Source organism: Pelophylax lessonae (assembly GCF_965119305.1).
Source record: "Pelophylax lessonae genome assembly, chromosome: 9".
Lineage (NCBI taxonomy): Eukaryota > Metazoa > Chordata > Amphibia > Anura > Ranidae > Pelophylax > Pelophylax lessonae.
This window is the reverse complement of record NC_138776.1, coordinates 262,461,622-262,479,569: the sequence shown is the minus strand read 5'-3', so window position 1 is coordinate 262,479,569 and position 17,948 is coordinate 262,461,622. Positions and strand designations below refer to the sequence as shown.

Sequence of the window (17,948 nt, the reverse complement as noted above, 5' to 3'; positions counted from 1 at the left end):
GGAAAATGATAAATTATACAAATAAATCTGTGAAAAGTGTGGCATACATTTGTATTCACCCCCCTTTACTCTGATACCCCTAACTAAAATCTAGTGGAACCAATTGCCTTCATAAGTCACATAATTAGTAAATAGAGTCCACCTGTGTGTCATTTATTCTCAGTATAAATACAGCTGTTCTGTGAAGCCCTCAGAGGTTTGTTAGAGAACCTTCGTGAAGAAACAGCATCATGAAGGCCAAGGAACACACCAGACAGGTCAGGGATAAAGTTGTGGAGAAGTTAAAAGCAGGGTTAGGTTATAAAAAAAACATCCCACGCTTTAAACATCTCACGGGTCACTGTTCAATCCATCATCCGAAAAATGGAAAGAGTATGGCCCAACTGGAAACCTACCAAGACATGGCCGTCCACCTAAACTGACCGGCCGAGCAAGGAGAGCATTCTTTAGAGAAGCAGCCAAGAGGTAACTCTGGAGGAGCTGCAGAGATCCACATCTCAGATGGGAGAATCTGTCCACAGGACAACTATTAGTCGTGCGCTCCACAAATCTGCCCTTTATGGAAGAGTGAGAAGAAGAAAGCCATTGGTGAAAGAAAGCCATAAGAAGTCTGGTTTGCAGTTTGCGAGAAGCCATGTGGGGGACACAGCAAACATGTGGAAGAAGGTGCTCTGGTCAGATGAGACCAAAATTGAACTTTTTGGCCTAAAAGCAAAACGCGTGCATTTGTACTCAGCCCCCTTTACCCCTAACTAAAATCTAGTGGAACCAATTGCCTTCAAAAGTCACCTAATTAGTAAACAGAGTCTACCTGTGTGTAATTTAATCTCAGTGTAAATACAGCTGTTCTGTGAAGCCCCAGTGCACGAAGTCACGTACATTCTCTACTGTGAGTCAATAACACTTACAGGTTCTGTCCCTCCCCCCAGCCTGTGACTAGATAGTAAAAGGAGAAACAGAGGACTGATGAGCTCATCTCTTTGTCACTCTGCTCTCTCCTACTACCAGCATGACCCTTGTTATCACAGGAGCACTGCAGCACAACTGATTGGTTCTGTGTGTTGCTTATGCCCCCATCTGAGCTCTACTATACAGGAACTGCAAGAGGCTGAGACCAGGCCACATTCAAGTACTACCACTGCTTGTATTAAAAAATACACTGTTTGGGTTATTTAGGTTATTTGAAGGAAGCTTCCACCCCTCAGTTTCCAGTAATCGATTTATCTTTCTAGGAGAAATCCCAGTTTTCCCAATTTTCTATCCAAAAAGTCCCAGTGAAGACAGATCACCAGATCCCTTTAGTCCCAAGGAACCTCATAATGTGTACCAGAGTCTGACAGGTTAGAGCAAAGTTTATATGAGGAATATGAAGACATCAAATGATGTTCTCCAGGAGAAATCCCAGTTTTCCCAATTTTTTATCCAAGAAGTCCCAGTGAAGACATATCATCAGATCCAAAGCCGAAATTAAGCCGGCAACTCCATAACTCCTTGGCATTATCCTTTATTTGGCTACATCCTACACACAGGATCAATGCTGACATGTTTCGGCCATTACAGCCCTACTCATAGCATTATGCATTATGCTATGAGTAAGGCTGTAATGGCCGAAACATGTTAGCATTGATCCTGTGTGCATGATTTATCCATCCAAGAAGTCCTAGTGAAGATAGATCACCAGATCCCTCTCATCCTAAGGAACCTCATTTTGTGCCAGAGTCTGACAGGATGAGGCAAGTTTATGAGGAAGGTGAGGACATCAAATTATGTTCTTCAGGAGAAATCCCAGTTTTCCCAATTTTTCATCCAAGAAATCCCAGTGAAGACAGATCACCAGATCCAAAGCCGAAATTAAGCTGCCAACTCCATAACTCCTTGGTATTATCCTTTATTCGGCTACATCCTACACACAGGATCAATGCTGACATGTTTCGGACATTACAGCCCTACTCATAGCATTATGCTATGAGTAAGGCTGTAATGGCCGAAACATGTTAGCATTGATCCTGTGTGCATGATTTATCCATCCAAGAAGTCCTAGTGAAGATAGATCACCAGATCCCTCTAATCCTAAGGAACCTCATTTTGTGCCAGAGTCTGACAGGATGAGGCAAGTTTATGAGGAAGGTGAGGACTTTAAATTATGTTCTTCAGGAGAAATCCCAGTTTTCCCAATTTTTCATCCAAGAAATCCCAGTGAAGACAGATCACCAGATCCAAAGCCGAAATTAAGCTGCCAACTCCATAACTCCTTGGTATTATCCTTTATTTGGCTACATCCTACACACAGGATCAATGCTGACATGTTTCGGACATTACAGCCCTACTCATAGCATTATGCTATGAGTAAGGCTGTAATGGCCGAAACATGTTAGCATTGATCCTGTGTGCATGATTTATCCATCCAAGAAGTCCTAGTGAAGATAGATCACCAGATCCCTCTAATCCTAAGGAACCTCATTTTGTGCCAGAGTCTGACAGGATGAGGCAAAGTTTATGAGGAAGGTGAAGACATCAAATTATGTCCTCCAGGAGAAATCCCAGTTTTCCCATAATTTGTGACAGAGTCTTACAGGATAGGGCAACGTTTACATGAGGAAGGTGAAGACATAAATGAAGAAATATATATGGTGAAGACATCCCATGATGTTGTCCAGGAGAAATCCCAGTTTTCCCAATTTTTCATCCAAGAAGTCCTAGTGAACACAGATCGCCAGATCCCTCTAATAATGAGGAGCCTCATACGTGTTTTTTTGGTGGGTTTCCCCTTACAATGCATGTAGAATAAGGGTTTGTTATGTATTGTACAGGTTCATGGAATCCCCCCAAGCATGTTATTTAATGTGTCAGTGACACAATCCCACCCTCTTGTTTGAAGGTGGCTTTCAGATTCTGCTAAGCCCCCCTGCCTGCAGAAGCCAACAACCACCAGGCCAGGGTTGTGGGGAAGAGGCCCTTGTCCACATCAATATGTATACAAGTTGCTTTTCTGGGGGCCACTCTAGCAAGGTAACCCCCCCCCCCATGTTGAGGGCATGTGGCCTGGTACAGTGTGGGGGGCTGCTTTCCCACTTTATCTGACCAACGAGGCTGCATGCTCAGATAAGGTCTAGTATAGATTTTGGGAGGACCTCATGTTTTTTTTCTCATTTTTTGCATAGGGTTCCCCTAAAATTCATACCAAACCCTCATCAAGGGTAAGGATCTGGTATGTATTTTAACAGGGAACCCCCCTCCCAAAAGCTTGCAAATTGGCTTTGAAAATGGCCAGAAAAAAATTACAATAGACTTCAATAGCGTTGGCCTCTACGTTTGGGGGTCTCATTTATTTTTAATTGCTCAGCAAACATCCAGCAAACTGAAGCTTGCTCAGTTGGCTCATCACTACCGGAGAACTGAGCCCAGCCAGTATTGTCAGCGATGGCCAGCCGACATACGGGCTATTCAAACCTTTCTATTATTAACTCTAATTAATTTCCTTATCTTATTATTATTTCCCAAACTCTTTACCACGTCTGGATGTATACAAGTTCTAATAATATTGGACAATCTCGCAACTAAAGCAAGATCACCAACCGTGAAATATATAGCATTAAATCAACTAAACCCTGAAATAACCGGAGGAGAAAAAACAGTGTAGCGTGAAAAGGGATTGCACAGTGAGAGGTTAATGCACAGGGAATTGGAGGAGCCAATCACAAACTGGCTACAAGAAAATGGCAGCTGTCATGTGGGATCACATGACACAATAGAGCATGTGCATTCGTACACCTGCATCCCTGGTGGACATGTTGGACACTGGCACCACAATGAAGTCACATGGTGGAAGTGGGCGGGGTATTTCTGGAACAGAGTTAACGTCTGCCCGCAGACAAGGAAGAAGTTGGTGGTGGTGGTATGTCTCTTATTTCATCTTTTCTCTCTGAACTCACCACCACCCACTACACGCAAAATTCACAAACCTTTTTTTATTATATATTTTTTATATATATATATTTAAATATATAAATTTCCCCTAGTCCTACTAGAAAACCCATTCAAAAACGTATATTATTATTATAAATAAATATTAGTATTATATTATCCCCACCACCCATTACACACTCTATTAAAACCCTGCTATCATTATTATAAAAGGGGGGTGAGTAGTAGTCATATTAATCACATTCATTTAAAAAAATTGAAGGGACGAAATGAACGACATACTGAAAAAGCCACCAGCAATTCGGGAACAGCAGAAGGCAATTTCAGTGCTCTACTGCAGTGGTCTCCAAAATGCGTCTCGGGGGCCAGATGTGCCTTGCTTTTATCCAGGCCTTGGGGAACTATTTTCATCCACTGATACCGACAATGGGACATAATCCCCCCACACTGACACCAATGAAGGAGCAGAATTCCTCCCAGTGACAACAAAGATGGGACACCATTCCTCCAGATGACACCCAACAATAGGGCCCAAAGACGCCAACAATGGGGCACAATTCCTTCCAATGACACAATTGAAGGGGTGCTATTCCTCCCACTGACACAAAAAATTGGGGATTTGTTTATTCCCACTGACGTTGGGACTTTTTCTACTCCCAATTCCCACAGTCTGGCCCCCTCCTTTAGTCTAAAGGACAGTAAACTGGCCCGTTGTTTAGAAAGTTTGGAGACCCCTGTTCTACTGAAACGATCAGTCAGTTCCATATATACAGTTATCGTGGTTCCAGGTGACCACACAATACCTCAGTTCCAAACAGAACATTTGATACTGTAAGTGAGATAAGTTGAGGTGAGTTGAGGAGCAGCCCATGCCTTCAGAAGATTACTAGAGTCTAAAAACCCCATACACACGAGTAGAAATTCGGCCGGGAATTTTCGTCCGACGACCGATCTGCCGACTTTCGGCTTGTTAGTATGGTGCTTCTGACAACCGACTCCGACTTTTCGGCCGAAAAAATCCTGGTGTGCAGGCTAAATAATTTTTGTCGACCGTCAAAACACATCCGATTTTTGTCTCATTAGTACAGATTTCGACGGGGAAAAATCTTATGAGCAAGACTAGGCATGCTCAGAGATGAAAGAACACATAGAAAGCAATCCAACACATGACATCACTTCAGTCTAGAGCACATTCCAACCAACAAACACCACTCTGGACAAAAGACAGACGACCGGTCGGAGGAAATTCGTTGCGTGTGCACGAGGCTTTACATACCATACACAAGGGAAGTGATTAGTCCCATAGATCTGCAACTCTCCTTGCTTGCTTCCCCCTAAGGGGATTTCCAGAGTTTTTGTCCCCCAAGATTACATTATGGCTGCCTTGGTAGTCATACTGCTTCTTATGACTAAAACATTTAGGCTGACTCCCACTCGACAGCTCTTTACCCAACATGTAACGTATATCATAGCGTATACATTGTAATGATCAGGAGTATGCACTGTGCAGTACAGTTTAGGGCATATTGAATGGGATTACGCTCCCAATAAATGTTTGCGTTCAGTGGTCTGTGCCCCCTCTTACATTGGTATTCAATTGTGTGTGTACAAAGTGAGGGCTTCAGTTTATACTTTATCTGAGAAAAGCTGCAGAGGTCCTTCTGCCTCCTGGGTCTCTGCTGGGTAACGTGGTGTTGGAGCAATACAGGCAGAGTCAGGCAGTATATTACTACACCCCGCACTGCTGGCATACAGAAGAGTATGTTACTCTTAACAGATTATCGAACGATCTGTCGTCAGTTTTTTGTGGCATGCTAGTCTGATGTGGAAAGTGAAGAGGTTATTTTCATACGAATTTTCCCGTATGACAGAATTCTACTTCAGAAGTGATGTCATGTATTGGATTGCTTTGTATGTGTTCTTTCGTCTCTGAGCATGCCTAATCTTGCTCTTAAGATTTTTTTCCTTCGAAATCTGTACTAATGAGACGAAAATCGGACATTGTTTTGACGGACGACAAAAATGATATAGCCTGCACATCAGGATTTTGTCGGCCGAAAAGTCGGAGTCGGCTGTCGAAAGCACCATACTAACAATCCGAAAATCGACAGATCGGTCGTCGGACGAAATTTCCCTTCAGATTTTCTTATCGTGTGTACGGGCCTTTACAGGTTATTTGGCAGGACATCCGTGTTTTCAGCTACTCATGGCCATCTCCAATATTGGTTACCTTGGTGACTGCAGACTTCCTACAGACCAGTAAATTCCTATTTTACTGTCCATCTTTAGATCACATCCGCTATTCTCAAAACCAGCCCTTCAACTCATTCTCTGACACCTGAGAGAGGCAACCAGAAGATTCAGAAGTAATCAACAAGATAAGAGGACTAATCATGGAAGAGGTGAGTGGTGCAATAAAATAACAAGACAAGACGACTGTATGAATGTGTGTGTCAGAATGTCATAGGATGAACTCACAATTTCATTTTTGTATATTTAGGGTGGAAACAGGAGTGGTTTTATTGTTAAAGAGGAGGTAAAAGAGGAGGATGAAGTAGTTGCTGTGAAGGAGGAGTATTTAGAAGGACACAAGGATCTCTACAAAGACGTTATGATGGAGAATCAGCCGGGTAAGAGGAAACTTTATTGTAAAGAAGAAAGCAGTACGGACGGTCACCTAGATCCCCCATCATCTGATAAACACATAGAAACAATGTATTCAGTCAGTGTGTGTGTTTCCTTCAGATGGATCCAGTAATGGGAACCCACCAGAGAGATGTCCCCGTCCTCTGTATTCCCGGGATTCCACACAGGAAGGTCACACCATCCCTCATCATCATCAGGTAGGTTATTGGTATCTAGAACTGTACATTGTTATGTGCTCATCTGTATTTTATATTTTTATCATCTGTTATGTTTAGAGTAAAAATCAGATGGATATGAAAGTTGAATTTAAAGAAGAGCCGAATGTGATGCGAGATCAGAGATGTACAGAGGAGGGAGTCATGGTAAAAAAGGAAGAATCCACTCTACATATCAGCGTGGGTAAGTGACAGACCAGTAAAAAGAGACCAAAATATAAATGGTAGACCAATAAGAGAAGAATGGACAATAAATTGTCAATAAAAAAGTGTAGACTGGACTATGAATAGTTGATCTGTAAATGGAGACTTGAATCTATATGGAAAACCTGTAGGAGGAGACTGGACTTTAGATGGTAGACCAAGAAGAGGAGACTGGACTTCAAATGGCAGTGTACAGCATATGAAATGTCCATCTCCAGTCCTTAGTATAACGTCATGTTCCCAACAAATGTGAAGGAGATACTGTTCACCATATGAAAGGGCCATCTCCATTCCTCAATATAACGTCATGTTCCCAACAAATGAGGAGGAGATACTGTACACCATATTAAAGGTCGATCTCCATTCCTCAATATAACGTCATGTTCCCAAAAAGTGAGGTGGAGATACTGTACACCATATGAAAGGTCCATCTCCATTCCTCAATATAACGTCATGTTCCCAACAAATGAGGAGGAGATACTGTACACCTTATGAAAGGTCCATCTCCATTCCTCAATATAACGTCATGTTCCCAACAAATGAGGAGGAGATACGGTACACCATATGAAAGGTCCATCTCCATTCCTCAATATAACGTCATGTCCCCAAAAAGTGAGGTGGAGATACTGTACACCATATGAAAGGTCCACCTCCATTCCTCAATATAACCTCATGTTCCCAACAAATGAGGAGGAGATACTGTACACCACATGAGAGGTCCATCTCCATTCCTCAATATAACGTCATGTTCCCAACAAATGAGGAGGAGATACTGTACACCATATGAAAGGTCCATCTCCATTCCTCAATATAACGTCATGTTCCCAACAAATGAGGAGGAGATACTGTACATCATATGAAAGGTCCATCTCCATTCCTCAATATAACGTCATGTTCCCAACAAATGAGGAGGAGATACTGTACACCATATGAAAGATCCATCTCCATTCCTCAATATAACGTCATGTTCCCAACTAATGAGGTGAAAAAACTGAACAACACATGAAAAGTCCATCTCCAGTCTTTAATATAGCATTATGTGTTCTACAAGTGAGGTGAAGGTAGGGCCATTGCCATTTCTGAACATAAAATCCTCAGTGTATTTATAGTGTGATTCATAGACGGGTTTGTTTGTACCTCTGATTTCCAGACCAACTTGCATGACTTTAATTGTAAAACATTAAAAATGAACATGCTTTGTTTAATAATAGAACATTATCTCCAACAGATGGACACTATCTCCTGAACGACCCAGAGCATCACCCTACTTTGTCTCCAATCTTTAATACAGATGATAATGACTTGGCCCAGTTTCCTCCAGTAGAAAATACAGTTACTGAAAATATACATCCCAAACTCCACCATGAAAATGGTTCAATGGATCCCTCGAACACCAAACAATGTCCTCCTGGAATATCACCTTCTGTTACAAGTACAGGCGAGAAGATATTTCCGTGTCCCCAATGTGACAAATATTTTAGCTTTAAGCACAGACTTGTAAGACATCTCATGGTGCACTCCGGAGAGCGACCCTATATGTGTTCAGACTGCGGGAAATCTTACGCAAGGAAATTGGACCTTCTCACGCATGTCAAAATTCACACCGGTGAGAGGCCCTTTTCATGTTCGGTCTGCGGTAAAGGCTTTATAGATAAACCGCGGCTTATTGGACATGAGCAAGTGCACACTGGTGAGAAGCCATTTTTGTGTACAGTCTGCGGGAAGAGTTTTAGAGGAAAAAAGTGGCTGATTGAACACGAGCGGCTGCACACCGGTGAGAGACCTTTTTCCTGTACAGTGTGCGGAAAAGGTTTTGGAGAGAAAAGGCGGCTTGTCGAGCACGAGCGGCTGCACACCGGTGAGAAACCTTTTTCCTGTACAGTGTGTGGAGAGAGTTTTAGAGGAAAAAAGAGGCTGGTTGAACACGAGCGACTGCACACCGGTGAAACGCCTTATAAGTGTTCCGATTGTGGGAAAGAATTTCGAACCAGAGGCGTTCTAAACCTACACCGGCAAAAGCATGCTAGTGGGCAGCCGTATTCCTGTTCACAATGTGGAAAACGCTTTAAATATAGCATCAGCCTTAGCCGACACAAGAAACTTCACGCACAGGATAATTTATTGTCATGCTCGGAGTGCGGGAAATCTTTTACAACTAAATATGAACTTCATGTTCATACGAGATGCCACACGGGGAAGAAGGTCTTCCAATGCTCGGACTGTGAGAAATCCTTCTTATGGAATGCGGACCTTGTTAACCACCAGAGAGTTCACACCGGTGAGAAGCCCTTTCCTTGTTCACTATGTGACAAATGTTTCTCCTCTAAAGCCATCCTTGAGGACCATATAAAAGTCCACACCGGTGAGAGGCCGTTTTCCTGTACAGAGTGCGGGAAACGCTTCATTCAGAAAAGAGCCCTCAACCAGCATTTGAAAAGCCACACCGGCGAGAAACCGTTTTCGTGTTCTGAATGCGGTAAATGTTACTCACAGAAAGGAAGCCTTGACTACCACATGAAATGCCACACCGGGGAGAAGCCGTTTTGCTGCGATAAGTGTGGGAAACTTTTTATGGTGCAACAGCAACTTCTCAAGCACCAGAGAATTTGTACGGGTAAGTGTGAAAAGTCAAAACCTGGACTCCTTGGAGAGCAAAAAGGTCACACCAAAGAGAAGAGGTTTCCATGTTTATTATGTGAGAAATCCTTTAAACGGAGAGACCACCTTGTTACCCATCAGAGAGTTCACACTGGTGAGAAGCCCTTTTCTTGTCCTGAGTGCGGGAGATGTTTCTCCATTAAAAGAAACCTGGACGACCATATAAAAGTGCACAGCAGTGTGAAGCCGTTTACCTGCGAAGTGTGCGGGAAAGGGTACATACAGCACCGGCACCTTCTTACACACATGACCAGTCATACAGGCGAGCAGCCCTTTTCATGTTCAGAGTGCGGGAAGAGTTACAATCGAAAAGACCGTCTAGTCAAGCATCAGAAGACAGAGGGCCACCAATGGCAGATACACAATAATGGAAGTGGGGATTGTTCTGTCCAGAAATTGAATCATGAAACTGAGGGGAGTTTTTAGTTTACTTTATTTAACCTTTCATCTAAGCCCACCTTATATCCATTCTCCGCCACCCTTGGGTGTTCTTACTCTTCCTGGTTAATATTTATTGAATAAAATACTCTGCTCAAAAAAATAAAATGGAACACTTTTTAATCAGATTATTGTTGCAGAGTGCGATCACTGGGTGCAGCGGAGTCCATTCAGATCAGACATTGTGGAGTAGCAGGAACTGGCTTCTTTATTGGAACATAACACAGAAATCAAAGATGTCACCTCATTGTAATAAGAACAACAGAACAGGAAGAGATAACCAACAAGTTCAGTACAGTGTACAGGATATTACAACACATCATAGAAATGCATAGCATATCACTGAGCATTAGCGACATCTAGTGTCCTATTTGTGAACTGCAGTTAATCTGTAATAGGCTAAGCTTTAAAGTTGTTGTATCTCCAACAAGTATAACATCAAGTCAATTAAACTCCTGGGATATTGATCTGGTCAGTTAAGTAGCAGAGGGGGTTGTTAATCAGTTTCAGCTGCTTTGGTATTAATGACATTAACAACAGGTGCACTAGATGGGCAACAATAAGAAGACCTTCAAAACAGGAATGGTTTTACAGGTGGATGCCACTGACATTTCTTTCCCTACTCATCTTTTCTTTTTTTACTAGTTTTGCATTTGGCTGGGGTCAGTGTCAGCACTGGTAGCATGAGGCCATACCTGGACCCTATAGAGGTTGCACAGGCAGTCCAACTCCTCCAGGATGGCACTTCAATACCTCCCATTGCCAGAAGGTTTGCTGTGTCTCCCAGCACAGTCTCAGGAGCATGGAGGAGATTCCAGGAGACAGGCAGTTACTCGAGGAGAGCTGGACAGGGCCGTAGAAGGTCCTTAACCCATCAGCAGGACCGGTATCTGCTCCTTTGTGCAAGGAGGAACAGGATGAGCACTGCCAGAGCCCTACAAAATGACCTCCAGCAGGACACTGGTGTGAATGTCTCTGACCAAACAATCAGAAACAGACTTCATGAGGGTGGCCTAAGGGCCCGACGTCCTCTAGAGCAGTGGTTCTCAACTCCGGTCCTCGGGACCCACTAACAGGCCAGATTTTAAGTATTACCTTGGGGGATGCAGACTAGAATACTGCAATCACTGAGAAGCAAATGAGATCACCTGTGATGTAATTTAGTTATCTTGCAAACCTGGCCTGTTGGTGGGTCCCGAGGACCGGATTTGAGAACCACTGCTCTAGAGGGCTCTGTGCTCACTGCCCGGAACTGTGGAGCTTGAATGGCATTTGTCATTGAACACCAGAATTGGCAGCTCCACCACTGGCACCCTGTGCTTTTCACAGATGAGAGCAGGGTCACCCTGAGCACATGTGACAAACTTGAAAGGGTCTGGAGAAGCCGTGGAGAACATTATGCTGCCTGTAACGTCGTTCAGCATGACCGGTTGGGTGGTGGGTCAGTGATGGTCTGGGGAGGCGTCTCCATGGAGGGACACACAGACCTCTACAGGCTGGACAATGGCCCACTGACTGCCATTAGGTATTGGGATGAAATCCTTGGACCCATTATCAGACCCTATGCTGGTGCAGTGGGTCCTGGGTTCCTCCTGGTGCACAACAATGCCCGGCCTCATGTGGTGAGAGTATGCAGCCAGTTCCTGGAGGATGGAGGAATTGATACCATTGAATGGCCCCCACACTCGCCTGACCTAAATCCAATAGAACACCTAAAGCACATTGTACTTTGTATAATAAATAATTGTCATGTTTTATTACTTGGAATAAAAAAAAAGATATTTTCGCATTTCATTCTTTTTTTCTCTCTAACATCAGCTGCACATCATTACTCTGGACCAGCTTCCTGTTGGTGACAATGGTGGACCATGCCTGTGCAATGTGTGCCAGCACTGCTGCTTGTAGTCACCACCAATTATGCATGTGACAAGAAGGGGTTTTGCTAGACCTGGAATACCCTGAGGGGAGCAATTATGAAATGGGGGAAGTGGCCACAATGTATTGACAGTGGGAGTGGTGGGGTTAAATAGAAACTATGCCTAGTTACTGTACACAACAAAATGGCAGTTGTCCACACACTGCTTCTACAATTAACCCCTTACTGGGTGAAACACGTTGGGGGGGTTCTCCAATGGGTAGAAGCCCAAGCTGAAGCCATTTTTTCTAAAGGGGAGCTTGTTATATCCCGCAGCAGTGTGTGGATGGGTGCCATTTTATTGTAGTCCTCGATTGGGCTGACGAACCAGTATTTAACCCAACCAGCACCTGCAAACATTGTGGCCAGTCAGCTGGGACAACAGATTGGGGCATTTGAGAGGTATCAGTTTTATTTGGTTTTTGGTCCACTTAATGGTGAGACACCGCTCGAGCCAACCATTTGTTGACACAATGTGTATGCATATATGTATAGCTTCAGCCAGTGCTACTCCGGACCACGCCCTGACACGCTTCACCCCGTCAGGGGGCCTGACCTGGAGTAGTGCTGGCTAAGGCCATAGACATACACATTGTGTCAATACCGGGTTGGCTCAAACAAGGGCTCATCCTTCATGTGCTCACACTTCTGGATTAGTAATTGTATGCCTGCTCCCAACTTCTGAAGACCGATAGGGAGACCTTTAATCCTCCAGCTTTGAGTGGTGCCATTAGTATCTACTTACTGTAAATATTACATACATATGCTGCAGTCCTCATAGAGTATGTAATATGCAGCACAGTGTACAGAATCTAGGACTCAAGAGATAAGGCAAAAAAGCTATGATCAGAAGAAGACCCCTCAGTAGAGAAACAAAATGTCCAAGCACCACTTGAAGAGAGAAGGAAAAAAGTATCCCAGCATTAGTGGCCAGTAGCACAAATATTGCCCCAGTACTGGTGATCAGTATGAGAAACCACACCTCACATTTAGTAGTCATTGGGAAGAAGAATACCCTGGTGTTGGTGGTCAGTGTAAAGCCTCGTACACACGCAACAAATTTCCGCCGACCGGTCGTTCGTCTTTTGTCCAGAGTGGTGTCTGTTGGTTGGAATGTGCTCTAGACTGCACACGAATTTTCCCGTACGACAGAATTCTACTTCAGAAGTAATGTCATGTGTTGGATTGCTTTCTTTGTGTTCTTTCATCTCTGAGCATGCCTAGCCTTGCTCATAAGATTTTTCCCCATCTAAATCTGTACTAATGAGACGAAAATCGGATGTGTTTTGACGGTCGACAAAAATTATATAGCCTGCACACCAGGATTTTTTCGGCCGAAAAGTCGGAGTCGGTTGTCGGAAGCACCATACTAACAAGCCGAAAATCGGCAGATCGGTCGTCGGACGAAATTTCCCGGCCGAATTTCTACTCATGTGTACGGGGCTTAAAAAAGCATGCCCCACCATCAATAGTCATGGGCAGGGCAGCCATCAGAAATTTTGGGGCCCCTTACAAGGCTTTAGGCTTGGGCCCCCGGGCCTGACCACCAAGTTACATCCTCCTCCTCTGCCTGGGCCTGTGAATGCATTTGATTGAATGCAAGGACACCAGGGGGTCCTAGCAACCAATCATTTTGACAGCGGCGGCCAGGGGGAGGCTGGGAGTAAGGAGCCAGTGCAACGGGTGGCACCAGCGAGAGAAGGGACTAGTTGCCAGTGTAGGGGAGGAAAAGAAAAATGGGGAGGCATCAACTTGGAGCCTGGGCATCCCTCGGGACTGGGCCCCTCGGGACGCCTGGGCCCCCTACATCTGTATGGGCTATACCCCCCTGATGGCAGCCCTGGTCATGGGAAGAAGAACACCCTGGTGTTGGTGGTCAGTGTAAAAAAGCATGCCCTACCATCAATAGTCATGGGAAGAAGAACACCCTGGTGTTCAATGTGAGAAAGCATACCCCATTATCAGTAGTTGGGAAGAAGAACACCCTGGTATTGGTGGTCAATGTGAGAAAGCATGCCCCACTATCATTAGTCATTTTGTTGAATTCATAACGAAATTCGTTTAGTTTCGTTTTCGACCAGATTTAAATTTTTTCAGAGGATTCGAAGTATTTGAGTCTAAAATATCATATCAATCCGAATTCATTGTGAAGAATAGCTGGTTAGTCTGTTTGAATTTCAAATTTCAGAAGACGGCTATATTCTTTCTATTCTATTCGAATTTCGGAAAAGACGTCTATATTCTTTCTATTCTATTCGAATTTCGGAAAAGACGTCTATATTCTTTCTATTCTATTCGAATTTCGGAAGACGGCTCTATTTTTTCTATTCTATTTTTTTATTCTATTATATTCTTTTCTATACTATTCTATTCTGTTTTATTCTATTCTATCCTTTTTGAATTTTGGGAGATGGTTATATTCTTATACACACAGTCTTTGAAAGAAATCAGCAATAGTCAGCAATAAGGTTACATTTTGAATTTATTTTCAATTTTGATTTTGTTTACGAATTGTATTCAAATTAGATTAAAATTTGGATGATTTGTTATTTCGGATGAAATTTTGTTTAGTTTTTTTTTTTCGGATTCATTAAGTGGCGGTTCACACTGAAGCGGCACGACTTCGGGGGACGACCTGTGAAGTCGCGTGCACCGAGACTTCGGCACGACTTGCACGGACTTCATAAAATGAATGTCTATGCAAGTCGCTCCAGGTCGCCCCGAAGTAGTACAGGACCCTTTTTCTAAGTCGGAGCGACTTGTGTCGCTCCTAATAGAACCTTTCCTGTACTACACTATGGACCGCGACGGTGCACGACTTGTCAGGCTGACCAAGTCGCCTGACAAGTCGTACTAGTGTGAATGGAGACTTAGTGTTTCAATTTTAATTTGGAAATTCGGATGCATCCCAATCTCAGAATATTGAAAATGTAGCCTGAATTTTGATTCGGAAGGAAAAGAAACGCACATGTCTACAGGCTACAGTTGACCAGATACTGTGAAGACTAGGGGTCACTGGAATGTGTTTATTCAGGAGGGAAAATCTCTTGCAGCACTGGGGTTCAGGTATCAGTGGCTCACAGAGGAGAGGGTCCGTAGGTACAGGTTTCTGGAGACAGCGGCGGTCCGGCAGCTAGTGTAACGACGTGTTGCTCAGAATTCGAGCATCGGGAGCAAGAGCCGTTGGGTATGGATTGGCTGGAAGCTCGTACAAAGGGAAAAACCCAACACTGGAAAAAGGTGCAGGTAAGTGTGACCATTTAAATATTAATCCAACCTGTCTCTGGTTAAAGACAGAAATCCGTTCACAATTAGATTTATACGGTGGTGTCCCGGTGCCTCGCCATGATCATTCGAACACCAACTGCGGGTCCTATAAGGCGAATTTCTCAATACTGGTGCCATCAGAACCTGGAGCAGCTGTGCATGGCAACCAATCAGCTTTTTGCTTTTATTTATCAAAATTTAACCTAACAATCCCCCCCCCCCCCCCCCTAGCACTAAATCCACTAAACCCTTTAATAATGGGAGGAGAAGACCCCCTGTGTAGCGTGAAAAGGGATTGACCAGGGAAGAGGAGGAGATCATCACAAACTGGCTACAAGGAAATGGTCATTGCCAGGTTGGATCACATGACACTATAGAGCATGTGCAACCTGATCCCCCGGTGGCCATGTTGGATACTGGCACCACACAAAAGTCACATGGAGGAAGTGGGTGGGGTATTTCTGGGGCAGAGTAATGGCTGTACGCAGAGAGGGAAGAAGTTGGTGAGTATGTCTCCTATTTCGTCCTCTCTATTACGTACTCTAAACCCAGTGGCATCACTAGGGTTGGTGTCATCCTGTGCGGTAAAACATGATGTCCCCCCCAATAGAACGCTGCGCAGGATTATCGGTAAGGCTCACCCCTATTATTGTCCTCAGTGACCCCATTACTGTCCTTAGTCCTCCCATTACTGTCTTCAGCTCCCCCCTTCACAGCGCTCCATTACTGTCCTCAGCTCCCCCCTCACAGCGCTCCATTACTATCCTCAGCTCCCCCCTCACAGCGCTCCGTTACTATCCTCAGCTCCCCCCTCACAGCGCTCCGTTACTATCCTCAGCTCCCCCCTCACAGCGCTCCATTACTATCCTCAGCTCCCCCCTCACAGCGCTCCGTTACTATCCTCAGCTCCCCCTCACAGCGCTCCATTACTATCCTCAGCTCCCCCCCCTCACAGCGCCCCATTGCTATCCTCAGCTCCCCCCTCACAGCGCTCCATTACTATCCTCAGCTCCCCCCCTCACAGCGCCCCATTGCTATCCTCAGCTCCCCCCTCACAGCGCTCCATTACTATCCTCAGCTCCCCCCTCACAGCTCCCCATTACTATCCTCAGCTCCCCCCTCCACAGTGCCCCATTACTGTCCTCAGCTCCCCCCCTCACAGCGCTCCATTACTGTCCTCAGCCCCCCCCCTCACAGCGCTCCATTACTGTCCTCAGCTCCCCCCCCCTCACAGCACCCCATTACTGTCCTCAGCTCCCCCCCTCACAGTGCCCCATTACTGTCCTCAGCTCCCCCCCTCACAGAGCTCCATTACTATCCTTAGCCCCACCCTCATAGTGCCCCATTACTGTCCTCAGCTCCCCCCCTCACAGCGCTCCATTACTGTCCTCAGCTCCCCCCCCTCACAGCGCTCCATTACTATCCTCAGCTCCCCCCCCCCCTCACAGCACCCCATTACTGTCCTCAGCTCACCCCCTCACAGCGCCCCATTACTGTCCTCAGCTCCCCCCCTCACAGCGCTCCATTACTGTCCTCAGCTTCCCCCCCTCACAGCGCCCCATTACTATCCTCAGCTCCCCCCCCCTCACAGCACCCCATTACTGTCCTCAGCTCCCCCCCCCTCACAGCGCTCCATTACTGTCCTCAGCTCACCCCCTCACAGCACCCCATTACTGTCCTCAGCTCCCCCCCTCACAGCGCTCCATTACTGTCCTCAGCTTCCCCCCCTCACAGCGCCCCATTACTATCCTCAGCTCCCCCCCCCTCACAGCACCCCATTACTGTCCTCAGCTCCCCCCCCTCACAGCGCTCCATTACTGTCCTCAGCTCACCCCCTCACAGCACCCCATTACTGTCCTCAGCTCCTCCCCTCACAGCGCCCCATTACTGTCCTCAGCTCCCCCCCTCACAGCGCTCCATTACTGTCCTCAGCTCCCCCCCTCACAGCGCTCCATTACTGTCCTCAGCCCCCCCCCTCACAGCACCCCATTACTGTCCTCAGCTCCCCCCTCACAGCGCTCCATTACTGTCCTCCGCTCCCCCCCTCACAGCGCTCCATTACTGTCCTCAGCTCCCCCCCTCACAGCACCCCATTACTATCCTCAGCTCCCCCCCTCACAGCGCTCCATTACTATCCTCAGCTCCCCCCCTTACAGCGCTCCATTACTGTCCTCAGCTACCCCCCTCACAGCGCTCCATTACTGTCCTCAGCTCCCCCCTCACAGCGCTCCATTACTGTCCTCAGCTCCCCCCCTCACAGCGCTCCATTACTGTCCTCAGCTCCCCCCCTCACAGCGCTCCATTACTGTCCTCAGCTCCCCCCCTCACAGTGCTCCATTACTGTCCTCAGCTCCCCCCCTCACAGCGCTCCATTACTATCCTCAGCTCACCCCCCCACAGCGCTCCATTACTGTCCTCAGCCCCCCCCCCCCCGTGCCCCATTACTGTCCTCAGCTCCCCCCTCACAGCGCTCCATTACTGTCCTCGGCTCACCCCCTCACAGCGCCCCATTACTGTCCTCAGCCCCCCCCCCGTGCCCCATTACTGTCTTCAGCTCACCCCCTCACAGTGCCCCATTACTGTCCTCAGCTCCCCCCCTCACAGTGCCCCATTACTGTCCTTAATTCCCCCCCTCACAGTGCCCCATTACTGTCCTCAGCCCCCTCCACAGTACCCCATTA

The 17,948-nt window shown here is 45.9% G+C and overlaps 1 protein-coding gene across 1 annotated transcript in view; it reads left to right on the top strand.

The window, feature by feature from the left end:
- Positions 1 to 17,948, top strand: part of LOC309564423 (uncharacterized protein) — a 130,615-nt gene that overhangs the window by 67,744 nt on the left and 44,923 nt on the right. The window contains exons 21-24 of the mRNA XM_082269053.1: positions 6,672 to 6,767; positions 6,846 to 6,969; positions 8,218 to 10,065; positions 12,348 to 12,402. Coding sequence (XP_082125179.1) covers positions 6,672 to 6,767; positions 6,846 to 6,969; positions 8,218 to 10,065; positions 12,348 to 12,402 — 2,123 coding nt within the window. The remainder of the gene's footprint in view (positions 1 to 6,671; positions 6,768 to 6,845; positions 6,970 to 8,217; positions 10,066 to 12,347; positions 12,403 to 17,948) is intronic.